The sequence below is a fragment of the Tenrec ecaudatus genome, chromosome 13, assembly GCF_050624435.1.
Source record: "Tenrec ecaudatus isolate mTenEca1 chromosome 13, mTenEca1.hap1, whole genome shotgun sequence".
NCBI lineage: Eukaryota > Metazoa > Chordata > Mammalia > Afrosoricida > Tenrecidae > Tenrec > Tenrec ecaudatus.
This window is the reverse complement of record NC_134542.1, coordinates 42,020,629-42,044,903: the sequence shown is the minus strand read 5'-3', so window position 1 is coordinate 42,044,903 and position 24,275 is coordinate 42,020,629. Positions and strand designations below refer to the sequence as shown.

The 24,275-nt window shown below is 44.9% G+C and overlaps 1 protein-coding gene across 3 annotated transcripts in view; it reads right to left on the bottom strand.

The window, feature by feature from the left end:
* The window catches only part of ANKRD44 (ankyrin repeat domain 44), a 352,825-nt gene that overhangs the window by 198,248 nt on the left and 130,302 nt on the right, over window positions 1-24,275 (bottom strand). For all 3 annotated transcript variants that reach the window (XM_075529200.1, XM_075529203.1, XM_075529202.1), the window contains exon 2: window positions 20,528-20,611. In XM_075529200.1, coding sequence (XP_075385315.1) covers window positions 20,528-20,611 — 84 coding nt within the window. The remainder of the gene's footprint in view (window positions 1-20,527; window positions 20,612-24,275) is intronic.

Genomic DNA, 24,275 nt, shown 5'->3' with positions numbered 1-24,275 from the left:
TTATGTTGTTTTGTTTTTTCTTGTTGATTTGGTTTTTTCTCTGTCGTGTGTGTGTGTGTGTGTGTGTGTGTATGTGTGTGCATATTATTATCTTTACAGGTCTATCTAGATAAGATAGGCAGGATAAACAATCTGGAAGAGAAAACAACAGGACTGACAGTTCCGGGGAAGCGGGGAGGACACTGGGGTGGGGGCTGGGGACAGAAGTGGGTGTTAACAAACCCAGGGACAAGGGAACAACAAGTGATCCAAATCGATGGTGAGAAGGGCTTCGGAGGCCTGGTAGGGCTTGATCAAGGACAATGTAACGGAGAGGAATCACTGAAACCCAAATGAAGGCTGCATGTGATAGTGGGACAAGAGGAAAGTCAAAGGAAATAGAGGAAAGAGCTAGGAGGCAAAGGGCATTTATGGAGGTCTAAATACAGGCATGTACATATGTAAATATATTTATACATGAGGATGAGGAAATAGATCTATGTGCATCTATTGATAGGTTTAGTATTAAGGTAGCAGATGGACATTGGGCTTCTACTCAAGTATTCCCTCAATGCAAAAATACTTTGTTCTATTAAACTGGCATTCCATGATGCCCACCCCCCAGCACAATCACCGAAGACAAAGTGGGTGCATAAGCAAATGTACCAGCTATCAGAAGATATAGAGTCTGTGGTCTTAAAGGCTTGAAGATTTAAAAACAGCCATCTAGCTGAGAAGCAACAAAGCCCCCATGGAAGAAGCACCCCCGCCTGCGTGACCACGCAGTGTCGATGGATCAGGTATCAGGCATGTATCATGAGTCAGAGTAGAACTGCTCCAGAGTTTTCAATACCCGAGTCTCCCAAAGTAAATCTCCAGACCTCTTCCAAGGTGAGAGCAGACTCGAACTTGCAGCCTTTTGGTTACCAGCTGAATAGTTTATAACCGTTTGTACCACCATCCCAGAGGGCAAAGTCATCTAACCCCGAGTGTCCTATGTGTCCGAATTTCCAAGCATCCTCTTATAACCTGAGAGGCATGGACTGTACCTGTTTGCCTCATCTCTCAGGGTTGGGCAAGTAACAGAGGCTGGAAAAATACTAGTGTGCCATGTGACTGGCTCACAGCCAAAGAAAGACAATCCTTGTCATCGGATTTAATGCAAAGGATCCAGTCCCTTCACCGGGCTCCTCTTCCCTAAGAGCCAGCTTATCCCAGAGACAGCAGGCTAAGGACAGCATCCTCTTTCTTATCTACCATTCTATTAACTCATTCACTGTCATTGCATTGATGCCCACTCCTAGTGACCCTTTAGGACAGAGTAGAACTGCCCCTGTGAATTTTCAAGACTATAACTCTTTACAGGCGTAGCGAGCCCTGTCTTTCTCCTGGAGAGCGACTGGTGGCTTCGAACCTCCAACCTTGCCGTTATCAGCCCTACTCGTCACCACTAAACTGCACATGGATTAAGCTACCTACCTTATATAACCCAGAGATTCGTGATCCTTGCAGTAACGATCTGCACTTGAAACTCTGAACTGCTGTGCCAGGGTTCCATTCCCGGTGGCCGCCCCGCCTGGGAGCAAGGCCAGGCCCCAGGAGAGGCCAATAGCCAGCAGCAACCACCAGTGGGTGATGCCATCTCCAGATGATTCCAGCCCTAGTTTTGGAGTCACACAGCTGTTGAGTCACTCCAACCGAGCTCCACTGTGCAAAAACCTCTCCCCAAACTCAGCCCAACGTGTAACCACAACACCACCAGGGCTCCTTGAGCCCCACTGTAGCCTATCAGAATTCCTAACAAAGAATTCATGAGCATAATAGAATCGTTGCTTGCACTAGCACAGTTTGAGGTGGTTTCTTACACAGTAACAGTAACCTTTTCTATGAGATGCTGAAGTACTTTCTGAATCAACACCATGTTCAAATTTCTTATGCCTGGTTTTCTACCTCCAGACAACTAGACAGCCACTGATATATGACAGACAGGGCAACCCTTTAACGAGAATCTTTATTAAACCCACCATTATCTCCTCTGTATACCAACAGTAAACTGCTATTTCATAGAATTGTGATAAGGCTACTTCACTCTACTCCAAGAGCCACTTTTTAGTTCTGTCCCCTCTCTCTGAAATAAATCCGCTCCTAATGCTATGTAATTGCTCCTCAAGGCTAAAAAACCTTTCTCCTTCCCCTCTTTACTGCTCAAGCCAGGAACCCGGGAGTCATTCTTGACACCTCTCTTACTCCTTGTCCCTTATACTCAATCCGTCATCAAATCTTGTGTGTTCTACCTCCAATATGTACATAGAAGCAATTCACGGTTCTCCACTTCCAGTACAGATAATTAACACACAGGTACAGGGAAGCCCTGGCCTATGCGAACATCCCACTCCAGGAACCACCATTCCTGCCTTGACCCCAGCCGTGATCTTCCCAAGGCCCTTGGGTAGCACAAGTGGTTTACACTTGATTTCTGATAGAAACACATCAATGGTCAAGCGTACCCAGTGGCTCTATGGAAGAAAGCCTGGCAGTCGGCTTCCGATCAAACCCTGTGGAGCCGTCTACTCTTGAATACAATGGGTCTCCATCAGTCGGAATTGACTCGATGCCAGTGGATGTAGGTTTGGTTTGGTTTGGTTTTGACTTAGGATCCTCCCACTGGTCTCACGGCTTCTAATCTTGCTCTCACAATCTTTTCTTCACGTAACACCTGAGTGACGTTTTAAATCATCCGACGGAATATTTCTGCACCTAGAACAAAGCCCAAAGTTCTCACTGTGGTTCAGTGACTTGGCTCTTCCCAACCTCTTTTCTTCCACTTCGTCTCACTCACTGTCCTCCAGACACACTGGTCTTCTTCCGATTCCCTGAACTTGCCATGCTGTCTTGCTGCCCCTCTGGGCCTTAACTCATGGGCTTATCCTGTCTGAACTCCCCACCCCCAAATCTTTTCCGGGCCACCCAATAGCTCCCATCTGGTCTCAGCTTATGTAGCACACCACTTTGAAAGGTCTCTCCTGATCACTTGTGCTCAGTATTAGAGCATGCATTTGCTTCTTTCGGAGCTGTGTTCTCCATGTCAAGGTACTTGTTGACTTATTCCCTTACCTGCCCACTGTCCATCGTCCACACCACACTACAAACTCCTGCAGACAACCCCTAGCACTGAGCCTGGGCGAGAGCGGGCTCAGCCACTCTGTGACGAATGATGCTGTGAAGAAGCGGTACATTCGATAACAAAGAACCGCTGGTGCTCCTTCCAGTTTGACCAAGGACCAAAGACCAGTTTGCTTCTTAAAGTGTAATCCTTGGCCAGGAGCAACAGCATCACTTGGGAACTCACTAGAAATGCAAAGTACTAGGCCCCGCCCTGGACCTCCAGAATCAGGAAGTCTAAGGATGGGGTTCAGCAATTCCCGTGTTAACAAACCCTCCAGGTGGGTCTGATACACCCTTATGCTTGTGAACGACAACTATAGACTTCTCCCCAGACTCGATTCATAGCCGTGTATCCCGTCTATGGAAGGGTGGTGCAGGGACATAGAGAGAGAGAGCAAGCAACAGTGGGAGCCAAGTAAGTCTAGGAACGTTTATGTTCAAGAAAGTTTAAGTAGGTATCCGTCCTTGAATATGTCAATGTGTTTTGCAAATGTTTTTTCTTTAAAAAAATAATTTTATTAGGGGCTCTTACAGCTCTTTAAACAATCCATCAAAAAAAATCCACCCATTATGTTAAGCACATTTGTACATATGTTGACATCATGCTTTTCGAAACATTTTCTTTCTACTTGAGCCCTTGGTATCAGCTCCTTATTTTTTTTCCTCCTTGCCCCACCCTCCCAGCCTCATGAACCCTTGATAAATGATAAAGTATTAGTATTTTCGTATCTTACACCATCTGCATGTTTCTGTTGTTCGTCACCCTGGGTGGTGGTGCTGGTGGATGTTCTACATTGATTGTTCAATCATTGCAATCAGTTCCCTCTTTCTCCCCTACCCCCATGGTATTGCTACTCCCATTATTGCTCCCGAGGGGTTCATCTGTCCTGGAGCCTGTGTGTTGAGAGTCTTATCTTTACCAGTGTACACGCTCAGATTTGTAAGGAAGAGTGGGGTCATGATGGGAGGAGGAAGCATTAAAGAACTAGAAGAAAATTTATGTGTTGCAGGATGCTGTGCTGCACCCCGGCTGGCTCGTCCCTTCCTTGTGACCCTTCTGTGAGGGGACGTCCAATTGTCTACAGATGGGCTTTGGGTCACCACTCAACCCCCACCCCCATTTGTATTGATATGATTGTTTGGGGTCTTCTGATGCCTGATACCTGATGCTGTTGATGCTTAATGATCATGAGGTACATTTTTAATAAAGCACAAGAAAGTTTGCTATAAATGGTGCTTCCAGATCATATTTGGTCGCAAATCCTCTTTTTTCGCCTCTAAGCATTCCTGTCAGATTGTATTGTATTATCAGATTCCTGTTCTCAATTCTTTGGAAAACCCTTGTCATGATGGCTTCCATTTTCAGAGGAATTCTTTCTGTTATCATTCTGATTCATTGTGCCTACAGTGATGTTAATGTCTGTATCAATGGCATTCAATTTTGTGCATCTGTATCTCTCTTGATCTTTCTTAGACCTGAAATTAATAAAATGTTTGATATTGAGCACATCTTCCTCTACATAATCAAAACCTTCAAACTCGCTGCCATTTTCAATGCTGACTCTTGGAGGCCTCCTGTGGGTTTCTGAGATGGTAATTGTTACGGAGTAGAAAGCCTAGTCTTTCTCTCTCAGAGTTTTGAACTTCCTTTTTTTTTTCCCCAAAGATATATATTTAATTTTTTTAAAAACAACCTGTCACCTTCAAAGTACTCTTCATTACACTTAATACATTTGTCAAATCTGTGATTCCATTCTTGGAAACATTTTTCACTCATCTGCTTGGATGGCTAATAGCACCTACCCTCATTTTTTCTTCACCTCTTCTATATCATCAAATAGCTGTCCTGTCATGTTCCTCTTCATTCTTTTTTTTTAAAACATTTTATTAGGGACTCAGACAACTCTTATCACAATCCATACATACATCAATTGTATAAAGCACATCCGTACATTCTTTGCCCTCATCATTTTCAAAGCATTTGCTCTCCACTTAAGCCCTTTGCATCAGGTCCTCTTTTTCCCCCTCCCTCCCCGCTCCCCCCTGAACTTTCAACCATATGGATCACAGCCCAACACATAACCACTACATCCCCAGAGCTATAGAGAGTATTTAATACCAGTAAAAAGCAATGTGATCTTTGCTGAAGCCAAGGCATTTTATGAATACAGAGATGCAAGTAGAAACCATTGCCACTTGGAGTTGGATTGGAAGAGAAGCAGAACCTCCCGTTGCCTGGCCCCTAAGGAGCAGTCGACAGGGAGGATCGCTGCTTCATGGCAAGAGAAAGGTCCTCCTGGGATTGTGAGATCCGAGAGCCAGCTTCCTGTGTGGGGCTCCAGCTTGGCCTGGGCTTTCTTTCCTGGCTTACTGGAGAGGCAGGGAGGGATTCCCTGATGATGGAGTACAGACTACTCAGGTGACTGAAAAAGTATTGGTCCCAGCTGACAATCAGGAACCTTGAGAAAGCTGAGCAAGTTTGCAAATGGCAAGTTAAAATCTTCATGCCAAACATCCACTGTTGACTTAATCAAGTTATGATTAGCTTCTTAGCTTCTTAATGAGACTTTTCAAGCTCAGTTAGACACAGAAAACATTTGCCTCCCTAAAAGCAAACAGGTCTGTTTGCAATGTAAACACACATCTGGCGCCGCCGCCGGGAAGACCCCCAACCTCCAGGGGTACAGAGACAGGGCTGCCCAGGGGCTTCAGAGCTTTCAGTGAATATAGGGGGTCAAATCATGAGGAGGGTGGGAGTGGGGACCAAGAGGTCACCATCACCTTCACTTGCTTTGAAACTTCAGGTTTGACAAAAACTGCAGGCACCTGTGCCCCATACAAGCAGTCCTCAAAAAGAGGTACCAGTAAGGCAAGGCCGGCAGTGATCCCAGAATTTCTATAAGTGGGACCTCTTGGGAGCTGCTTTTGAATTTGGGGCAGATTATTCTAATTTGGGTTGTATGTTAAAATTCAATGAAAATTCAAAGTTTCTAAAGAATCTTTTTAGCCACATATAAAGTGAGAAAACATCAAGGGCCCCAATAAAAAACTGGCAGCTCTGACCATTATGAGCATCATCATCATCATCACGCAAATCCTTCGGGGTTAGAAAGAGCAGGTGGATGAGGACAGTGGGTGGGTTTAAAAGCTCTCCTATGACCCCCAGGCCCAGCCTCCCATGCCGCTTCCTGACACTGCACAGAGTACAGGGATCTGCTGATGTTGGTGTCCTGGCCACCCACGGAGTGGGCGGAGACTGCGTATGTCTACGTCTAGAACAGCACTGGCCCTGTCCTTTTATATCTTGGTTTACATAGCCGTCTCACTCACATGATGATGTGATCCAGGAGGGGAGGAACCCAGTCCGAGCCATGGTCCTGGGAACATGAGAGACTCAATCCACCTCAGTGAGTTTAATTTGTGGGGAAAAAGGGAAACAAGCACACTTAAGTAGTCAACTAAACTACTACATACTTACATATTTTAAATACTGTTTTGAAATGCACAGGTTTAATAGGCTTTGAGGAAATATGCCAATCACGCTTAGGAACTGCATTACAAAGACCTGTTTGAAATTGTTATATGGCTAAATAGAATCTTGCTTTATCTCTAGAAACAAGATATTCTTACTATGGTTCTAGAGATATAAAGATGGTCCTAAGTTAGAAGGAGTTCTGCTGGCCCAGTGAGTTACTGATGGAGCCACTGACAGCTATGTTGGTGGTTCAAATCTACCAGCCTCCCACCGGGAGAAAGATGAGGATTTTTGCTCCCAGAAGGATTCACAGTCTCAGAAACCACGAGGTACAGCGCTGCTCTCTCCTACAGAATCTCTACGAGTTGAAATGCACTCAATGGCAGTGGGTTGAAGATGGATTTCCACTCCCAAAAAATGGATTTCTACAAGCAAAACGTAAAACAGAGTCAATCATTTGATCTTTCTGGGAAAGCTTCACAGCTAAGTTAGGTCTTTTGAATCACTACTCAGAATAATACGTGGCAAGGTTTTCATGAGTTCTTCAGTTATGACTGTAATTGTACATGCAAAATCCTTATGAAGACAACATTGTCCCCTAGCAAGTACTATTCTAATAGGAAGCTGAAAGAAGGATGTGCAAAGGCACCCCAGCGAAAACCCTGGCTCTGCAGTGATTCTGTCCGTATGTCTGGATTTGAATTACTGTGTCATAACAAAGACCCTTCCTTGTCACTTATAAGGGCCCCTGAAATCAAGTGATGAATACCGGTGATGTTTAACACGATGTAAATTGAAGAGCACAGGTTCCTGGGGGAGAGGTGAGAGGTGACACACCACCTTCAGAAATAATAGCTTTACATTTTGATGTTTTTGTTTAATAAAAGGGTTTTAATTAGTTTGTAATAATACTTTTTAATTTATCCATGTATATGTAGGATGTATACCATTAAATTTTTTTTCTCACCAATGCAGTTTTTACCTTTATAGAAATGAGAAAATCTATCAAGGTAACCCCTTTGGAATCAACAGAGTTGCCATAATCTTCTGGGCAGTTTCTCTGCCTTGAAATTAACTGTCCTGGCAGATTCCCTGGGGAGCCACTGTTTTGAGTGGACATTTTTTCTTTCTTTTTTTTTAATGCTCCTCATGATGCTGCCTACTAATTGCCTATTAACTTGTCACATTGTGGTGGCTTATATATACCGTAGTTCGTAATACAGGAAAATCAATATATTTCTTCTCTAGTTTTTTCTCTCTTGGAGGAAAACCTAAAAAATTTTTTTCTAATTTGGGAGAACTATACTCATCCATCAAAATATATGCGTTATTTCTGAGGGAATTCTATTTTGAAAGATACGAAGAACTAAATCACAAGCTCCTGGAACAAGAGCAGTTTGTAATTAAGTGGATTTGACGGCACTCGAAGTCATCCCCTGAAAATGTCATTTACAAGGGTTTTATTTTTAGAGTATAATCCCTATTGGTCATTCTTAAGTATTCCCCCTGTGCTGCGTTCACGTCAGCCTTCCCAAGCACACAACAGACAAAAGGATGATAGAGTCACGATTAAAGGAGGGACCAGTCCGTGGGCAAGGACATTCTGCTCAGAGAACATAAACAAACTGCTTGCATGTGCCACGTTATTACAGGTAGACAACACTCCAGTGTGTTGTAGGGCACGTGCACACACATGCAGGCATGCATCCGAGGTGAACATAAACTCAGACGGTGGGAAGGAAAGAATAAGAAGGGTCCAGACAACTGCAAGGTGGTGGTTCTCTCTGGGGAGAGGGGCAGATGGAAGCATCGGAATGGCCACACAAGCGGAGGGTTTCCACTGTGTTCGTTCACCCCCACTTTGTGCCGGTGCGGGTGTACATGGGTGATTCCACTGCGAACAAAACAACACCTGCGCTCCCGTGGAACCGACAGTGAGGGAGATGGACAGAGACACATCAACACCCGTATGGGCCAGATGGGGAGACGAGCTAGGGGGAAGGGGGTAGAGGCTGATGGAGGGGGGGATGGGGGAGAATTGTCCAGAAAAGGAGGCATTTATGCGAAGACATGCATAACACAAGCTTATGAGTGCTCATCTGGGCAAGTTTTATAATCTGCAACGTTTTAAATAAATATGGCAAAGTATTACCAACAGTTCCATATTGACAGTGAGCTCATGGTTATTTTTGTGTGTTTTAAGATGTTTACAAAAAGAGGGAGAGAGATAAATACTGCCCATTACTTTTCATTAGGAAAAAAAATGCCAGCCATCTCTGGATCCCTTCCAAGTGGGATGCCGGGAGCCTCTGCCGGCGGAAGCGCTTTCCTCAGGGTTCCTGCACATCACCCACCGTGGGCAGCGCAGTTCAACCGGGGGTGTGATTGCACATTTCCATTGATTCGTTTACGTTTGCTTCCTGAGGAAGAGCTATGTCTATTCACACACCAAGTGTCTCCTATTGGAAAGGGTTAAGGACTGAACGTAAATACTCAAGCCAGCACCTGAGCTTCCACTGAGCAGAAAGCAACTCTACAGAGCAAGTATGCCCCAAAGGTACAAACCAACACGAGGCACTGGTGACAAAAAGCAGGGCTATGACGAGTCGGAGGAAAAACACGTGGTGTGTATATCAGGGAGCTAGAGAGCTGCCCTGTATTACGAACTATGATATATATAAACCACCGCAATATGACAAGTTAATAGGCAATTAGTAGTCAGCATCATGAGGAGCATTAAAAAAAGAAAGAAAAAATGTCCACTCAAAACAGTGGCTCCCCAGGGAATCTGCCAGGCCAGTTAATTTCAAGGCAGAGAACCTGCCCAGAAGATTAATCAACTCTGTTGATTCCAAAGGGGTTACCTTGATAGATTTTCTCATTTCCATAAAGGTAAAAACTGCATTGGTGAGGGAAAAAAAATTTAATGGTATACATCCTACATATACATGGATAAATTAAAAAGTATTATTACAAACTAATTAAAACCCTTTTATTAAACAAAAATGTAAAGCTATCATTTCTGAAGGTGGTGTGTCACCTCTCTCACCTCTCCCCCAGGAAACCTGTGCTCTTCAATTTACATCGTGTAAAAGCAACAATTCTGACATCCTCCTGCAACCCACATCATGCTCCTTTTAGTGTTCTTTGACTTTGGGGAACAAACGAGTTCTGAAGTGGGGGGATCAGGGCTCCAGGGGGAGGATCCATAGGAATCCCTTGCTGCCTCTGAGGAATGCCTTTGATGGGAAAACAAAAGACAAAAAGGATCCTCAGCACAACTGTATCTCACCATTGCAATTTTCAATCATCTGAAAACTTTTTCCTGGTAGAGGGAGATTGTGTTGGAAAGAGGGAACCGATTACAAGGATCTACATGTGACCTCCTCCCTGGGGGACGAACAACAGAAAAGGGGGTGAAGGGAGACGTCGGACAGGGTAAGATATGACAAAATAACACTTTATAAATTATCAAGGGCTCATGAGCGGGGGAGCGGGGAGGGAAGGTAAAAAAGAGGACTTGATGCAAAGGGCTCAAGTGGAGAGCAAATGCTTTGAAAATGATGAGGGCAAAGAATGTACAGATGTGCTTTACATAATTGATGTATGTATGGATTGTGATAAGAGTTGTATGAGCCCCTAATAAAATGTTTTTATAAAAAATCTTTTTCCTAATAAGCCACCATGCTTGTTCTGTGTAGTTGAAGAAAGTCTATTGCTATTACCCCATTGAAATCCCACAGTCGCCATGAGCTTCTGAGCTGACCTTTCTGCCTCGAATCTAAGTAGCCCTGTAGATCCTCTTAAAAGCCACATTTGTATTGGATTTATTTCTCTTTCTTTTTTGTAAGCAAGTTAACAAGACTAGGACAGATATATTACTGAAAGAACTGGTCTGCAATCATCTACCGATCATAGAAAATGTTTAAACACACTTTGTTTGGAAGAAACCCATGAAATTATGGAATTCTAATAGCACTATTTTTAACTTACTTTATGTACATGCGTGTGTGTGCACATGCATGTGTGTGTGCACGCATGTGTGTGTGCACACATGCGTGTGTGTGTGAGAGAGAGAGAGAGAGACAGACAGAGAGAGAGACAGAGAGAGGGAGGAAGAGAAAGAGAGAAAGATGCTTTGGGATTCACTGAAAAAACATATCTTGAAGATCCAATCTATCATAAATAATTGTACTAAGTAAACATAATTACTTATTACTACCTATGGGTATATTATGTCTAAGAATATATAATAAAAGGGGGAGTGGCAGGCCTGGTGGGAAATGATCAAGGGTAAGGTTGCTTAGAGAAGAGGTATACTCTAGCCCAGGTGGCGATGAAGCATGGTAGTAGGGCAGGAGGAAAGTCAAGGGAGATGGAGGAAAGAGCTAGGAGTCAAAGGGCATTCATGGAGGTCTAGACAAAGACATGTACATGCAAATATATATAGGAGGATGGGGAAATAGATCTATGTGTCTATATTTATAGGTCAAGTATTAAGGTGGCGGAAGGACCTTGGGCCTCTACTCAAACACTCCCTCAATGCATGAATACCTTCTTTTATTAAATTGGAACTCTATGATGCTCACTCTCCCGACACAACGGCTGGAGCCAAAGTGGGTGAACAAGTAAATGTGGTGAAGAAAGCGGATGGTGCCCGGCCATCAAAAGAGATAGTGACTGGGGTCTTAAAGGCTTGAAGATAAACAAGCGGCCATCTAGCTCAGAAGCAACAAAGTCCACATGGAAGAACACACCAGCCTGTGTGATTGAGTGGTCCCAAAGGGATCAGTTACCAGGCATCAAAGAACAAAAAATCATACCATTGACTGCACACCTCCATGATAGGATCGCTGAAGACAAATGGGTGCATAAGCAAATGTGGTGAAGAAAGCTGATGGTGCCCGGCTATCAAAAGAGATAGTGTCTGGGGTCTTAAAGGCTTGAAGGTGAACAAGCGGCCATCTAGCTCAGAAGCAAATAAGCCCACATGGAAGAAGCACACCGGCCAGTGCGATCACGAGGTGCCCAAGGGACCAGGTATAAGGCATCATGCAAAAAAAAAAAAAGATATAAGTGTGTGTATGTATGTGTATATATGTGTATATGTATATATGTATGTGTATATATGTATATATATATCATATTAAATGAAGGGGGAAGTGCAGAGTGGAGACCCAAGGCCCAAGTGTCGGCCAATGGAGATCCCCTCATAGAGGGGTTTAGGAGAGGAGATGGGTTAATTGTGGTAAGAGTTGTATGAGTCCCTAATAAAATGTAAAAGAAGAAAAAAAAGAATATATAATAAATAGTGCATATTTATTATTACAAACCACAGAGCAATGCATGTTTATTCTTCTCAAAAACGTTTCTAATTACTTTATAAGTTTCCCTATACCCATCCCAAATCCTACCTTAAAATTAAATGGTACTTAATTTAAAACAATTGGCAACTTAATGTTTCTTTCCACCTAAAAAATGTTTCATTTATTTACATTTCCATGCTCTTCCAAATATAATATCTAATGTAAAAAAAAGATGCCAGGTTTTTTATCTTATAGATGCTCACATCTTCAAGGCATGTAGAAAACACATCTTTTCAAGGCTAGAGTGCCCCGAGGACTGTGAAAGCATCTAGCACTTACAGAGTCGTACGAATACAATCACATTCAGGTGCCTTCTGTAGCTGCGGACACCTCTCTCTAATGCCAGGGATGCGTCATTGAAATAGTCATAGAATTTCTCCTACACAGAGACTGGCTCTCTGTGGCCCCATGCTGGAGAGACGGGCCCCCACACCCCTACCAGAGAAGAATTCGAAAGGATGCTAACTAGGCTTGCTTTCCATATTTTACATGACTGAGGGCATGTCACTGCAGCCGGCTCCGTGCAGTCCGGAGCTCATGAAACATCTCTACTGGACACCAGGCATGGCTTCCAAACCATAGCTCCGCCTCCTGGACAGTGATCAACAAAAGGGAGGCACCTGGCAGTGCTTCCACACACACACACCGAGAAACCAGGACCTGCTCCTGAGACAAAAACCACTGTCCCTGAGCTGGGCGGGGGACAAGTAGCCTCCCTCCAGCAGGAAGTCACCGGTGCCATCAAGCAGTCTGGCAACTGACATCCCAGAACCAAGAGCCCTCAGCTTCAGGGTCGGACTCTCCAGACACAGGTGGCCAAAGAAACCATCAATGCTGAGTAGTTGCTGATTTCATGCATAGTTAGCAAGAGAAGGTGGCTTGGAGGCTGGACCCACACATGCTTTCTTCGGTCTACACAATGTTGAACAATTTATTTTTTTGAACATCACTTAACAATTTGGAGATTTCACATTGAAAAATCAGATTTCCTATATGTTCTTTGGAAAAGTCCCAAGCCTGGAGCCATTCTGAGCCTGCATTCCTGCCCAATGACACTAAAGACTGGGAGTCTGTTGCTTTCACGGATGCTCCCAGTCGTGGTTACGGGTTGGGCTGCTAACCACAGGGTCTGCAGTTTGAAACCACCAGCTACGCTGCAGGAGGAAAACAGGGCTTTCTACTCCTGTAAGCAGGTGTCTCAGAAACCCACAGGGGCAGGTCTACCTTGTCCAATAGGGGCCACAGGAGTCGGCGTGGACTTGACGGCACTGATTTGGATTTTGGTTTAAAAGCCCTTCGTTACAGTTATTGCCTCATTCCTTTCCCCGGGGGTCCTCTCGTTTTTGCTCTGTAGCAAACATGACCCTTTTCTAGCCATTGGTCATTCCTGATGATAAGTCCAAGTCATAAGCAAAACAAAGTCTTGCAAACTCACTTGTAAGGAACATTCTGGCTGTACTTCTCAGGGGGATTTGCTGGCTCTTCTGGCAATTCGCGGTAGATTTTAGGTTATGTGCCAAATGCATCGTGTCTTCAGTTTCCCCATTTTACTTTCCATCTGTCCTGTGCATGTAAACGAGGGCTGGAGGTGGTCAAGATGGCAGACCAGACCCCAATTGTACCTTACAAATCTGGCTAGACCAGAGGATGTGCACTGGTGCAGACAGGAACTGGAAACACAGGGAATCCAGGATGGATGATCCCTTTAGGACCAGTGGTGAGAGTGGCGATACTGGAGGGTGGGGCAAGGGTGGGTGGAAAGGGGGAACCTACTACAGGGATCTACATATAACCTCCTCCCTGGGGAACGGACAACAGAAAAGTGGGTGAAGGGAGACGTCAGACAGTGTAAGATATGACAAAAATAATAATAATTTATAAATTATCAATGGTTCGGGAGGGAGGGGGCAGGGAGGGAGGGGGAAATGTGGAGCTGATAGCAAGGGCTCAAGTAGAAAGCAAATGTTTTGAGAATGATGATGGCAACAAATGTACAAATGTGCTTAACACAATGGATGGGTGTTTGGATTGTGATAAGAGTTGTAGTACAGATGAAGAACACAGCTCTCCCCCAGATCCTGGATGCTTCCTCCCCCCAACTACCATGATCCGAATTCTACCTTGCAGGCCTGGATAGGACAGAGGCTGTACACTGGTACATATGAGGGCTGGAGGTACAGGGAATCCAGGGTGGATGATACCTTCAGGACCAAGGGTGTGAGGGACGATGCTGGGAGAGTGGAGGGTGAGTGGGTTGGAAAGGGGGAAATGATTACAAGGATCCACATGTGACCTCTTCCCTGGGAGAGGGACAGCAGAGAAGGGGGGAAGGGAGACTCCGGATAGGGCAAGATATGACAAAATAACGATGTATAAATTACCAAGGGCACATGAGGGAGGCAGGAAAGGGGAGGGAGGGGAAAAAAAAAGAGGACCTGATGCAAGGGGCTTAAGTGGAGAGCAAATGCCTTGAGAAGGATTGCGGCAGGGAATGTATGGATGTGCTTTATACAATTGATGTATGTATATGTATGGATGGTGATAAGAGTTGTATGAGTCCCTAATAAAATGTAAAAAAAGAAAAGAGGAGAAAAAAATGATTAGGGCAAAGACTGTACAGATGTGCTTTATACAATTGATGTATGTATATGTATGAACTGTGATAAGAATTGTATGAGCCCCTAATAAATTGTTAAAATTAAAAAAAAGAGTTGTAAGAGTCGTCAATAAAATGATTTAAAAATTTAAAAAACAGGGCTTCTTTATTTCTGACAGTTTCTGAGTCAGTTCTAATGTAGAGGGTGCCAAGCTCTCTAAACTGCCCAAACACCTCAGGTCTCAAGTTCTAGATTTCTTCATTAAAAAAGAAGAAAAAATCAATAGGATATATTTGGATGAGGAAATACATGCAAACATCTAGAATTTTAAAAGCTTTGCTACATAGCTTAAGCATCTAACAGTCCAGAGAATTGTATATGGCACAATCCAGCTAAGAAAAACAAAAGACACCACAGTCACTTTGGCTCTTTAAGTACTTTAGTTGGATCCACCCCGGACTCCTTCTGGGGGATTAAAACAAAGATTTCCTGTCTTTTAAAGAGACAGCACAAATGTGCATAGGGGGAAATGACAGGGTCATTATTGATATGATGTCATAGTTTGTAAAACATTCCTTCATTATATAAAGGCAGTTTCGTCTTTGTTTTATCTTCCACTTTAATTTTGAGAACAGTGGGCCACTATCATTTGAATTCATGCCCACAGTCAACACCCACAGCTTGAATGGGTTTCTCCCCTTTTTAATACGCTTGGCTTTAATTTACAATGTCATCGATTATAGTCACACATCAGCCCTTCTCTTTTTGGAAATGGAGAGGACAAACAAAAGGTGCCAGCAAACTGGGGTCAAACTCTCTGAGAGCATATAATAAACACCAGCAACTTAACAAAATTAGGTTGTTGGGTCAGCTAGATTGATTATAATAAGCAACTTGGGCACCACCCAAATGTGAAAAGGCATTTTTAAGACAACTAGGCAAAATAAAATTGAACATTAGTAAAATTAATACTAATAAAACTGGGTACTCAATGATATAAAGACATTGTTTCCAATTTTATTTAGGATTATAATAGTATTGTGGATGTGTGTATATTCTTATCTGTTTGAGACACTTTAAAAAAGGAATGAACCTCCGGGCTTAATCTCATGTGGGACTTACACATCTTGGGGTTGTGACCTTGCATAGTTGTATAACCTTCACCTAGTCCAGGCACGAGAAAGAGGATTCAATTTATAAATGAACTCCAATTTAAAAGGGCTGTTTTCCTGAGGACTGAGGATCAAGATCTCAGGAGACATCAAGGTCAATGCCATAATAAAGCCCACAAAAACCATGTCTTATATCCTACTTCACTAAGTAGTGAAGGGTGTCTTACAAGAGAGTGAGCAGCCATCTCGTGGTACTGGTCTCTCCCTGTTCAGAGGAAAGAAGAGGAGTGATGGACATCAAAGACGCATGGAAACAATTACTCCAATGGACTAATGATCCTCTGAACATCAGTCTCCCTGACCCTGAGGCCAGAAGAACTAGGTGATACACAGCTACCACTAACATCCACTTGGATCACAAAACGTGAAACAAAACTCAGAGTCATAAGAGAGACTAGGCTTACTGGTTCATAGAGATTGCTGGAACCCCTAGACTATGGCCCTTCAGGTCTGCAACAGAACTCACCCAGTGGCTCAATTTTCAACCACACTCGTGGTACTCATACGCTAGAATAATCAACCATTTGAATTCCGAGCCAAGGACCGAGTTCGGAAGGGTTAAGAGAAGAGGAGGACGGAAGTGGGACGCACAGGAGGGAAGTCAGGTGAGAGGTGGTGCCGCACAGTGAGAACTGCACTGAATGAGATGGATCAAAATGTGTATGAATTGCTGGGTGTAAAACCGATGATGATCTGCTCTGGAAATCTGCAGCCGATTCATAATAAAAGTGAAAACGAAAATGAAAGGGCTGTTTGGAGAAGAAATGCTGGTTTTATTAGGACTCAAAAGGAAAGAAGCGCTGTGCACCCTAAGCATCTGTCTGTCTGTCGCAGGCACAGAGTGGGTGCCTGAGACCAGGTGAGCTACTGATCGGCTCCCTTCAGAGCCCACCTACTGGTCTTTGAGGGAGCTAATTCCCGACCATGTCAACACGTCACTTCTGTGCACTGCTGATGTCATTGAGATTTTCAGATTTGATTAATATAAGAAGCACAAGAGCAAAATATTATTTTCTGTTGTTTGGAACCACATTACATCATGATAAGACTCATTCCATTCTAACGTGACAATGTCTGGACTATTTGGACGGTTCTCTGAGCCTTCCAAGCCCCAAACATGCCCCGTCTCTTCAACCCTTTCTCATTTGGTATGGCTCCCTCTCTGTCTTCACCGTTAGGCAGTGACAGGGTCACCTGCCCCTCCCCTTGGCCCCTGTGGGGTGCAGGGAGGCTCCGCTCTTGACACCCTTTGTCCTAATATAGTCCCAACAATATGCCTTTACTGGATTCAAATGTTGGCTTTCAGAATCTCTGTCTGCGTGCTAAATGCAGATGCTATTGTCCAGCCTGGGTTTGCTTTGGTTAGTAAAGATGGGGTCATCTATAAGTCTTTTAATTATGAGCTGCATCTGGTGAGATTTAAATGGATTTCTCAGCATGAGCCGTACAATTGGCCTCCCACACTTCCAGGCCCTGGCACACCATTAGCCATAGAAATCACCAAGACTCAGCATACCCTCCTGATCCTTCCGCGGCTTCTCAAATCGATCGTCAGCTTTCAATCTTATGAAGAGAGCTTTCCAACAATACAACTGAAACCTAGGGAACACTAACAAAATTGGGCAATCTCTAGTCCCTTGTCCTTGCTGGAAGGAAAAAAATAGGGCACCATGGATTGGCTCCACAGAAGCCATTCTCCTTGCTAACTTCTCCCATTCTCCTTGCTAACTTCCCCCAAGCTACCTAATTTAACTCCAGCAAAAGAATTCATGTGGGACTATTTTGTCCCAAAGAGCACTGGAAATGAGGTGTGGCATTCAGAGGCAGCGCAATATTTCCAACAGAAAAGAAAATCAGGTGATTTTCTTAATATTCGCCAGAAGAAAGGAAAAAGAGGGCTGGGGGGGTGGGGGGTGGAGGGGGAGCCTAAAGAGACATGAGAGGAAAGAAGAGTCCTTGGATCCTGGAACGTTCGCTTTGAAACTCAGACCACCCTTCTGCTTGTTCACTCACTCAGCCATTCACGGACTCTCCTCCTCCCTTTGGCCCCCCACCCCCCCCCACCCCGTACTTTCCCCCGACAGACAGCCAGGAAAACCACAAGCACAATTCTAATTCCTACTAATCCCTCAACCTCAAGGCACACATCACTTCATCAGAACGACCGGCCCAGATTCGCCTAATTAGCCTAAATCAGAAATGCTGCCGGTTGCCATGGCGCCCATTCCCGCTCCAGCTGACCCCTGTGTGTCAGATACGGAACTGTGCTCCACGGTTTTCAGTGGCTGATTTTTTTGCATTAGTAGATCCCAGTGCCTTTCCTCCAAGGAGCCTCTGAGTGGATTCAAACCTCCAGCCTTTCTCTTAGTAGCCAAATGCTACTTCTGCACCATCTAAAGTGATTGCCGATTAACCTATACAGTATCCTTGATTTCCCCTTTCAAGACAGGAACCATGCTTTGGGCTTGCCTGGGCTTGGTACACAGCCAGCAAACAGGCTGAGCCAACGCCAGTGACGTCAGACAGTGAGCAGTGAGCTCGCCTGCCTTGCCTCCTCTTAGAAGTGCAAGTCACACCCTGCAGGACAATGCTCGAATGCCTTCTCCTGGAGCCTGGCCTGGCCGCGTCTGTGCTTACCTTGCAGAAATGTCACCCAACACTGTCCCATTGTTTTCAGTGCCAGCTGGGCAGAAGCTGCCAAAGACTTGCACAAAAAAGCCGTTCTACAGAACCCCGACTGCACCCAGTGGCTCTCCTCCCGAATCAGGGACTCCGCCAACCCAGTGGAGATGGGGCCGTCCACATAATTCATTCCCCCTGGCAGAGCGCTCCCTACCCTGTGTGACGGCTTCTCTGGTGTCTACAGAACATTGGTAACTTCAAAGACTGCTCTCCTTGATGGACGCAACGTTTGGGTAATTGAGTTCCATTAAGAGAATTAGTCGCATGCACTGTACATAATTGCTTGTTCAATCCAGGTCTAGGAAGCTATTAAAAGGATAAATTATTAACTAGCTCTTTCCACTTTTCGTTATTTTAGTTTGTTTCAAGACCTTGCAGATCCAGTGGTTCTTAACCTTTTAAAGGGTCTCAGACCCTGTTAAGAATCTAATGAATGGCTTGGCCTTTTGCACAAATAGATATATGTGTGCACAAATGCACACACATATTCGACAGGATCTGCGAAGGGACTTAGCGAGTTAAATGCATCCACTGGCTCCAGGTTCATGTGCCCTGAGGCAGAGGTAAGCACAGGTTTTTGTTTCTGTCCTAGTAACTATTCTAGGCTTCGCAGGCACACGAGGTCTCCAGCACAGCTGCTCCACTCGCTTTATAGCACAAGAGCAGCCATCGACAATCCAGAAAAAGGAAAGTGACTGTGTTTTCCGAACTCGACCGTTCTTGCAGGTTTCAGTGTCTGTGGTGCACTGGGGGGCCCTGGTGGCATAATGGGTAAGAGTTGACCCGCAATCTGCAAGGTCAGCAGTTCAAAAACACCAGCCCCTCTCTGGGAGAAAGACAAGGCTTGCTACTCTGTAGAGAGTTGGTCTCAGAAACGTGCAGGGGCAGTTCCATCCTGTCCTACACGGTCATGATGCGTCAGAATGCCCCCGATGGCAAGAGAGGCACGGGGGAGCCCTGGGGCACAGTGCTTACACCGTGGGCCCGTAACGGCGAGCCGAGTAACCAGCAGGTACCCCCAAGAGAAAGATGAGGCTTTCTATTCCTGTAAAGCGTTACAGCCTCGGAAACCCATGTGGGCAGTGCTACCTTGTCCTACAGAGTCACCATGAGTCCGAATTGATTCGATGGCAGAGAGTTGGGATCTGAATACACTGAAATTTGAATTTCACATAATGTTCACCCACTACAAAATATTCTTCTCTCCATTCTTTCAACCACTTAGAAGTACGAAATCTCTTTTGAGTTGGTGACCTAGACAAACAGATGATGAACCAACATTTGCCAACCTCCTGTTTTGTATAGATTCAATGGTCCAAAGCCTGGAGAACCATTAGAAACATATTATATCTCTATTTTCAATAACGTCTAATGGAAACATCCTAACAAGCCAATGCAGTATCAGCAATACTTGTCACTCCGGTGCCATTAGAAATCAGTGGTTTCATACCCTGTGAGGCTTGCTGAAGATAACTCATAATATCGATTATCTTCATCATGATTTTGTTTTTCCACTGTACCTTGTGATTTGAACATTTTGGTAAAGAAGCACGTGTTTTATGATATCACAGAATTTTATTTTTAGTATGTCTTCTGTGAACTTAAAACAGAATTCTGATTCATTGATAGATTTGTTTTGTTTTGTCTTTGGGATACTGTGAAAAGCATTTTCTCAGCCAACTGCCCTCCTGTGGTGACAGCACAGAGCGAGCTAGCCTGCTGGGTCCGGCTGATGAGGCAGGGTCGCTAGGCACACAATCCCCCCTCCCCCAACCAGGCTCGCTCCATGAGCATCCTAGGCCCTTGCAAGAACAACAGGGGTGGAGTTTGGGTGCCTATACCAGTCCTTTCTCTGGTATATTCAAATGTACGAGAATGGAAGGCCCTCCCAGTTCAGGTTTTTTTTAAAAGCTGGTAGTCTCGTCTTTGCCTCATCTGATGCACTGTTTCGATCTCTAATTAAAATGATACTGTTTAAAAATAAATAAATAAATAGGCAGAATTCTGAAAAGCATTCTAGAGTACTGGAAGTTCACGGTCACGTGACCGTGAACCAGGTGAGACAATGCCATCAACCATAGCATCTCTTACCAGAGCGTTCACATCTTCAGTTTTGTGGATGAGCACCCGTATCTCGTCCAGATCTCCACTGAAGATTGCTTGGACCAGTCGTGGCTGTAAACACAATGAAGCGGGGATTAGAACTAGCGTTACAGACACTTGATTGCCTTCAGATGTGGAAGGCCAGAAGATGATTTGTTTCCTAAAAGTTTACTCAGCAATTATCCCCTGACAGCAGAAGATGAATATGACTCAGATCCTGCCCTCATAGAGGTCCAGTGGGGGAGCAATTTGCCTCATGAAATAACAATCATAAGAACCGAAAGTCGGCAGATGAGCAACGGCGGTAATACTGTGTGAAAATCACCCAAAACCAGCCCCCGGCCTTGCTGGCGGGACTCTGAAACACGACAACCGGTGGAGAAAGCAGTATGGCGCATCCTCAGAAAGTTCGGATTAGAAATACCATATGGGCCAGCAATCCCTCTACTTGGTAGAGGCCCTAGAGAAATAAGAACCACACGCGAACATGTGTGTGCACACCACGTCCATTGCAGCACTAGTCCCCATAGCAGGAAGGTGCAGAGCCAACTGCCCCCGGAGGAAGAATGGACACATAAACTGGGACACAAACAATGGAAACGGGCTGGGCGCACCTGAGGACATGGAGGAACTGGAGGGCATTAGCTGGGTGACAAGTGTCCATCACAAAAGGACCAATAGTGTAGGAGACCGCGGTAGGAAGGGGTTTCACACTAAAGAAACAGACTTTGGTGGTTACCGGGGTGGGAGAGGAAGGAGGGGAAGAGGAAGTCGCTGGCTACAGGGTTGGCAGGTGTTAATTTGGGTGAAATGAAAGACAATATCCAACAAGAGGGACATAGGCCAACAACGATGGAAGGGGGCAAGACACTGAGAGGTTTGAGACGCTGTTGAATATAAAAATGCTAGGAAAAAAATTAAATTAAAATGCTGATCTGCTCAATAAACCTTCACCAAACTCACAATAAATAGTTGGAAGGGAATTACATTTGAATGACCCTTAAGTACCTGACAAGGAAAGTTCCACATACGTGGGTTGGTGCATACAGTTGCCCTTAACATTAGCTGTTGGGATGTGATCCGACAGGTTGACAGTTCAAAACCATCAGTAGCTCTGCAGGACAGGGTTCTCGATGCCCGTAAACTGTTACAGTCTTGGAAACTTCACAGGGCAGCTCTCCCTTGTCCTATAGGTTGATATGAGTCAGGATTGATTCTATGGCCGCAAGTGAACATTTCCCCACCTCTAAGCCAGCCATGTTCCTTGGTGGTGGTTGTCCTAGGGTGTCATCGAGTCAGTTCCAACTCACAGAGGCCCTATGTGCCCCAGAGCGAAACGCTGCCCAATCGTGTGCCAGCCTCACAATGGTCGTTATGGTTGAGCCCATGGTTGTAGCCACTGTGTCATGCCAGCTCATCGTGGTCTTGCTCTTTTCACGGCCCCTCTACTTTACCAAGCATGATGTCCTCTCTCCTGATAACACGTCCAAAGGGTTTGAGACCAAGTGTCCCCATCCTTGCTTCTAATGAGCATTCTGGATGTACTTCTTCCAAGACAGACTTATTTGTTCTTTCTTCGGCAGCTCAAGGCACTTTCAATATTCTTCTCCAGCACCATAATTCAAATGCATCGATTCTTTTTCAGTCTTCTTTATTCAATGTCCAATTTTCACATTCATATGAGGTGACTGAACACCATAACTTGTGTCAGGCGAACCTTAATCCTCAGGGTACCATCTTAGCAGCTCCGACACTTTAAAGAGATCTTAATGCGATGCTCCAGACAATGCCATCTGAACACTTCTTTGTCAGAGGCTAAAAACATTTAAAGCATCCCCTCACACTGCCACCGCTTTAGCCAGCAAGCACTGTTTTAGTCATGATCTTATCCCCTGCACGATGAAGGGATGGAGAGCAAGGTAAAGGGGAGGTGTGACTGAGCTCTTATTACTGAATTCACCACCATTAAACAAGGCCCCAGCACACAGTAGGATTTACAAACTGAGAGAACACGAGTTTTGGTTCGCAAATGATGGCAATGATACTTCAGCACCTGCGTTTTTGATAGCTTTATTTTATTTCCTCAAAACCTGAGCTCTCAGGGATCACGAGGGGGATTTTTCTTTGGTATACACATGAGGTGGTATACACACTACCAGGTCCTCCCTCAGAAGCTGGAGTTCTCTCGTGTCTTAAATCAAATGCCTCTGGGTTGACTAGCATCTCCAGCCTTTCGGTACTATTTTCATTATTTGCAAAGCACAACTATTGCCTCCCACGAGCAGTAGTAGATACGACATCACTTTAAGAATAGAACCCATCACTCGTTGGGCCGTAAGGAGAGAGCCGCTGGCTTAGAGCAGCTGCTCCAGCCGGCAACAACACCAGGGTCTTCCCCTAAACCCCTCAACAAAACGACCACTGTTTGTTTGTACTTCTAAGTGACTACGGAGTGCCCATTCCCTTTGTCAGAGGTGCCTGCTCTTTACTAAGAAGGTGCATTGGTACAAGGGACAGCGAGAGAGGCTGTCTCTGCGCATCAGTCACCGCAGTCAAGCATCATCATCCAAGAAGCCTCCAGCAAAAGCGGTGGCCTTCCCGGCGCACCGCCTGTCTTTCTGACAAGATCGGGTAATGAGAGGCGCCAAAGTCCAAAACACAACCTCCTGCATGCTAATAAGGACTACGGGGTCGGGGCGTGGGGGCGGAGAATCAGTCAGCAGGAGAGGAGAAATAATATTGCTAAACATCTGTCCATACTTGAATGCTCCAAGTACCGCCTGTCATTAGAGCAACTCGGGGGGCTATTGGTAGTGGCCAATCGCTGAGGCAGCAGGGATCTGTGAAACTATCCACTTACATGAACAAACCGTAACACTTCCTGAAGTTACAACTGGGTTAGGGGTGCATTTTTCTGTTTGGGCACTTGCCTTTGGTCGCAAACAGATCCTAAAACCGTGTTCGAGTCACTAGATTTCATGAGCACAACTTGCTAGCTTCACTCATGTGGGCCCTGCCGTGTCACCTGCTGAAAGGGGGCCATCAAGTGCTTCCTGAATACAAGTCGCTCTTGCCTTGGGGAGGAGTTCACCCCATCAGAGACAGAGAAGGATGCAATGCGTGTGCAATAAAAAGCTCTTCCCCTTAAGGACCACAGAAGTGCCCAGCACACTGAGGCCTCAGGGACATTTGTTTAACAACAGGGTCACGGCGGGACTCAAGTCGTCCGAAGGGGTTTCCTGCAGCCTACGCTGGGAATATAGTCTACATTTCAGCTACGAATAAAACACAGAGAACAGAAAGAACTGTGCATTAGTAAGTCTACATCTAAATATTATGGAATCGGGAAATAGAAAGTTCATGATGTTGGTTTTTTTTCCAAAATAAAAACAGTGTAAAAATAGTAATGGTAAAATAGCTCTTCAGGGACCAATTAATCAATGTGGAGGGCAGTCACGTGCTTTTTGCTCCCTCCTTTCCTCAGAGTATTCCTGGCTCTTTGTTCCTAGAATCTTCACCAAGTGACATTAACCTGAGGGACACAAAATCCAGTGTGATAATCAGGTTTTTTGTGTGAGAAGATTTGGGCGGGTCTAGTCTGTCAATCAGCTGACAGCCTGATGGGACCTCCTGGTGAGTGTGGCCTTCTCATAAGGATGTAAGGATCCGGGCACCCCTTTCTCTCTCTGTCCTCCACCTTCCCACTGGCAAGCCACATGGAGACCTACGGGAGCTC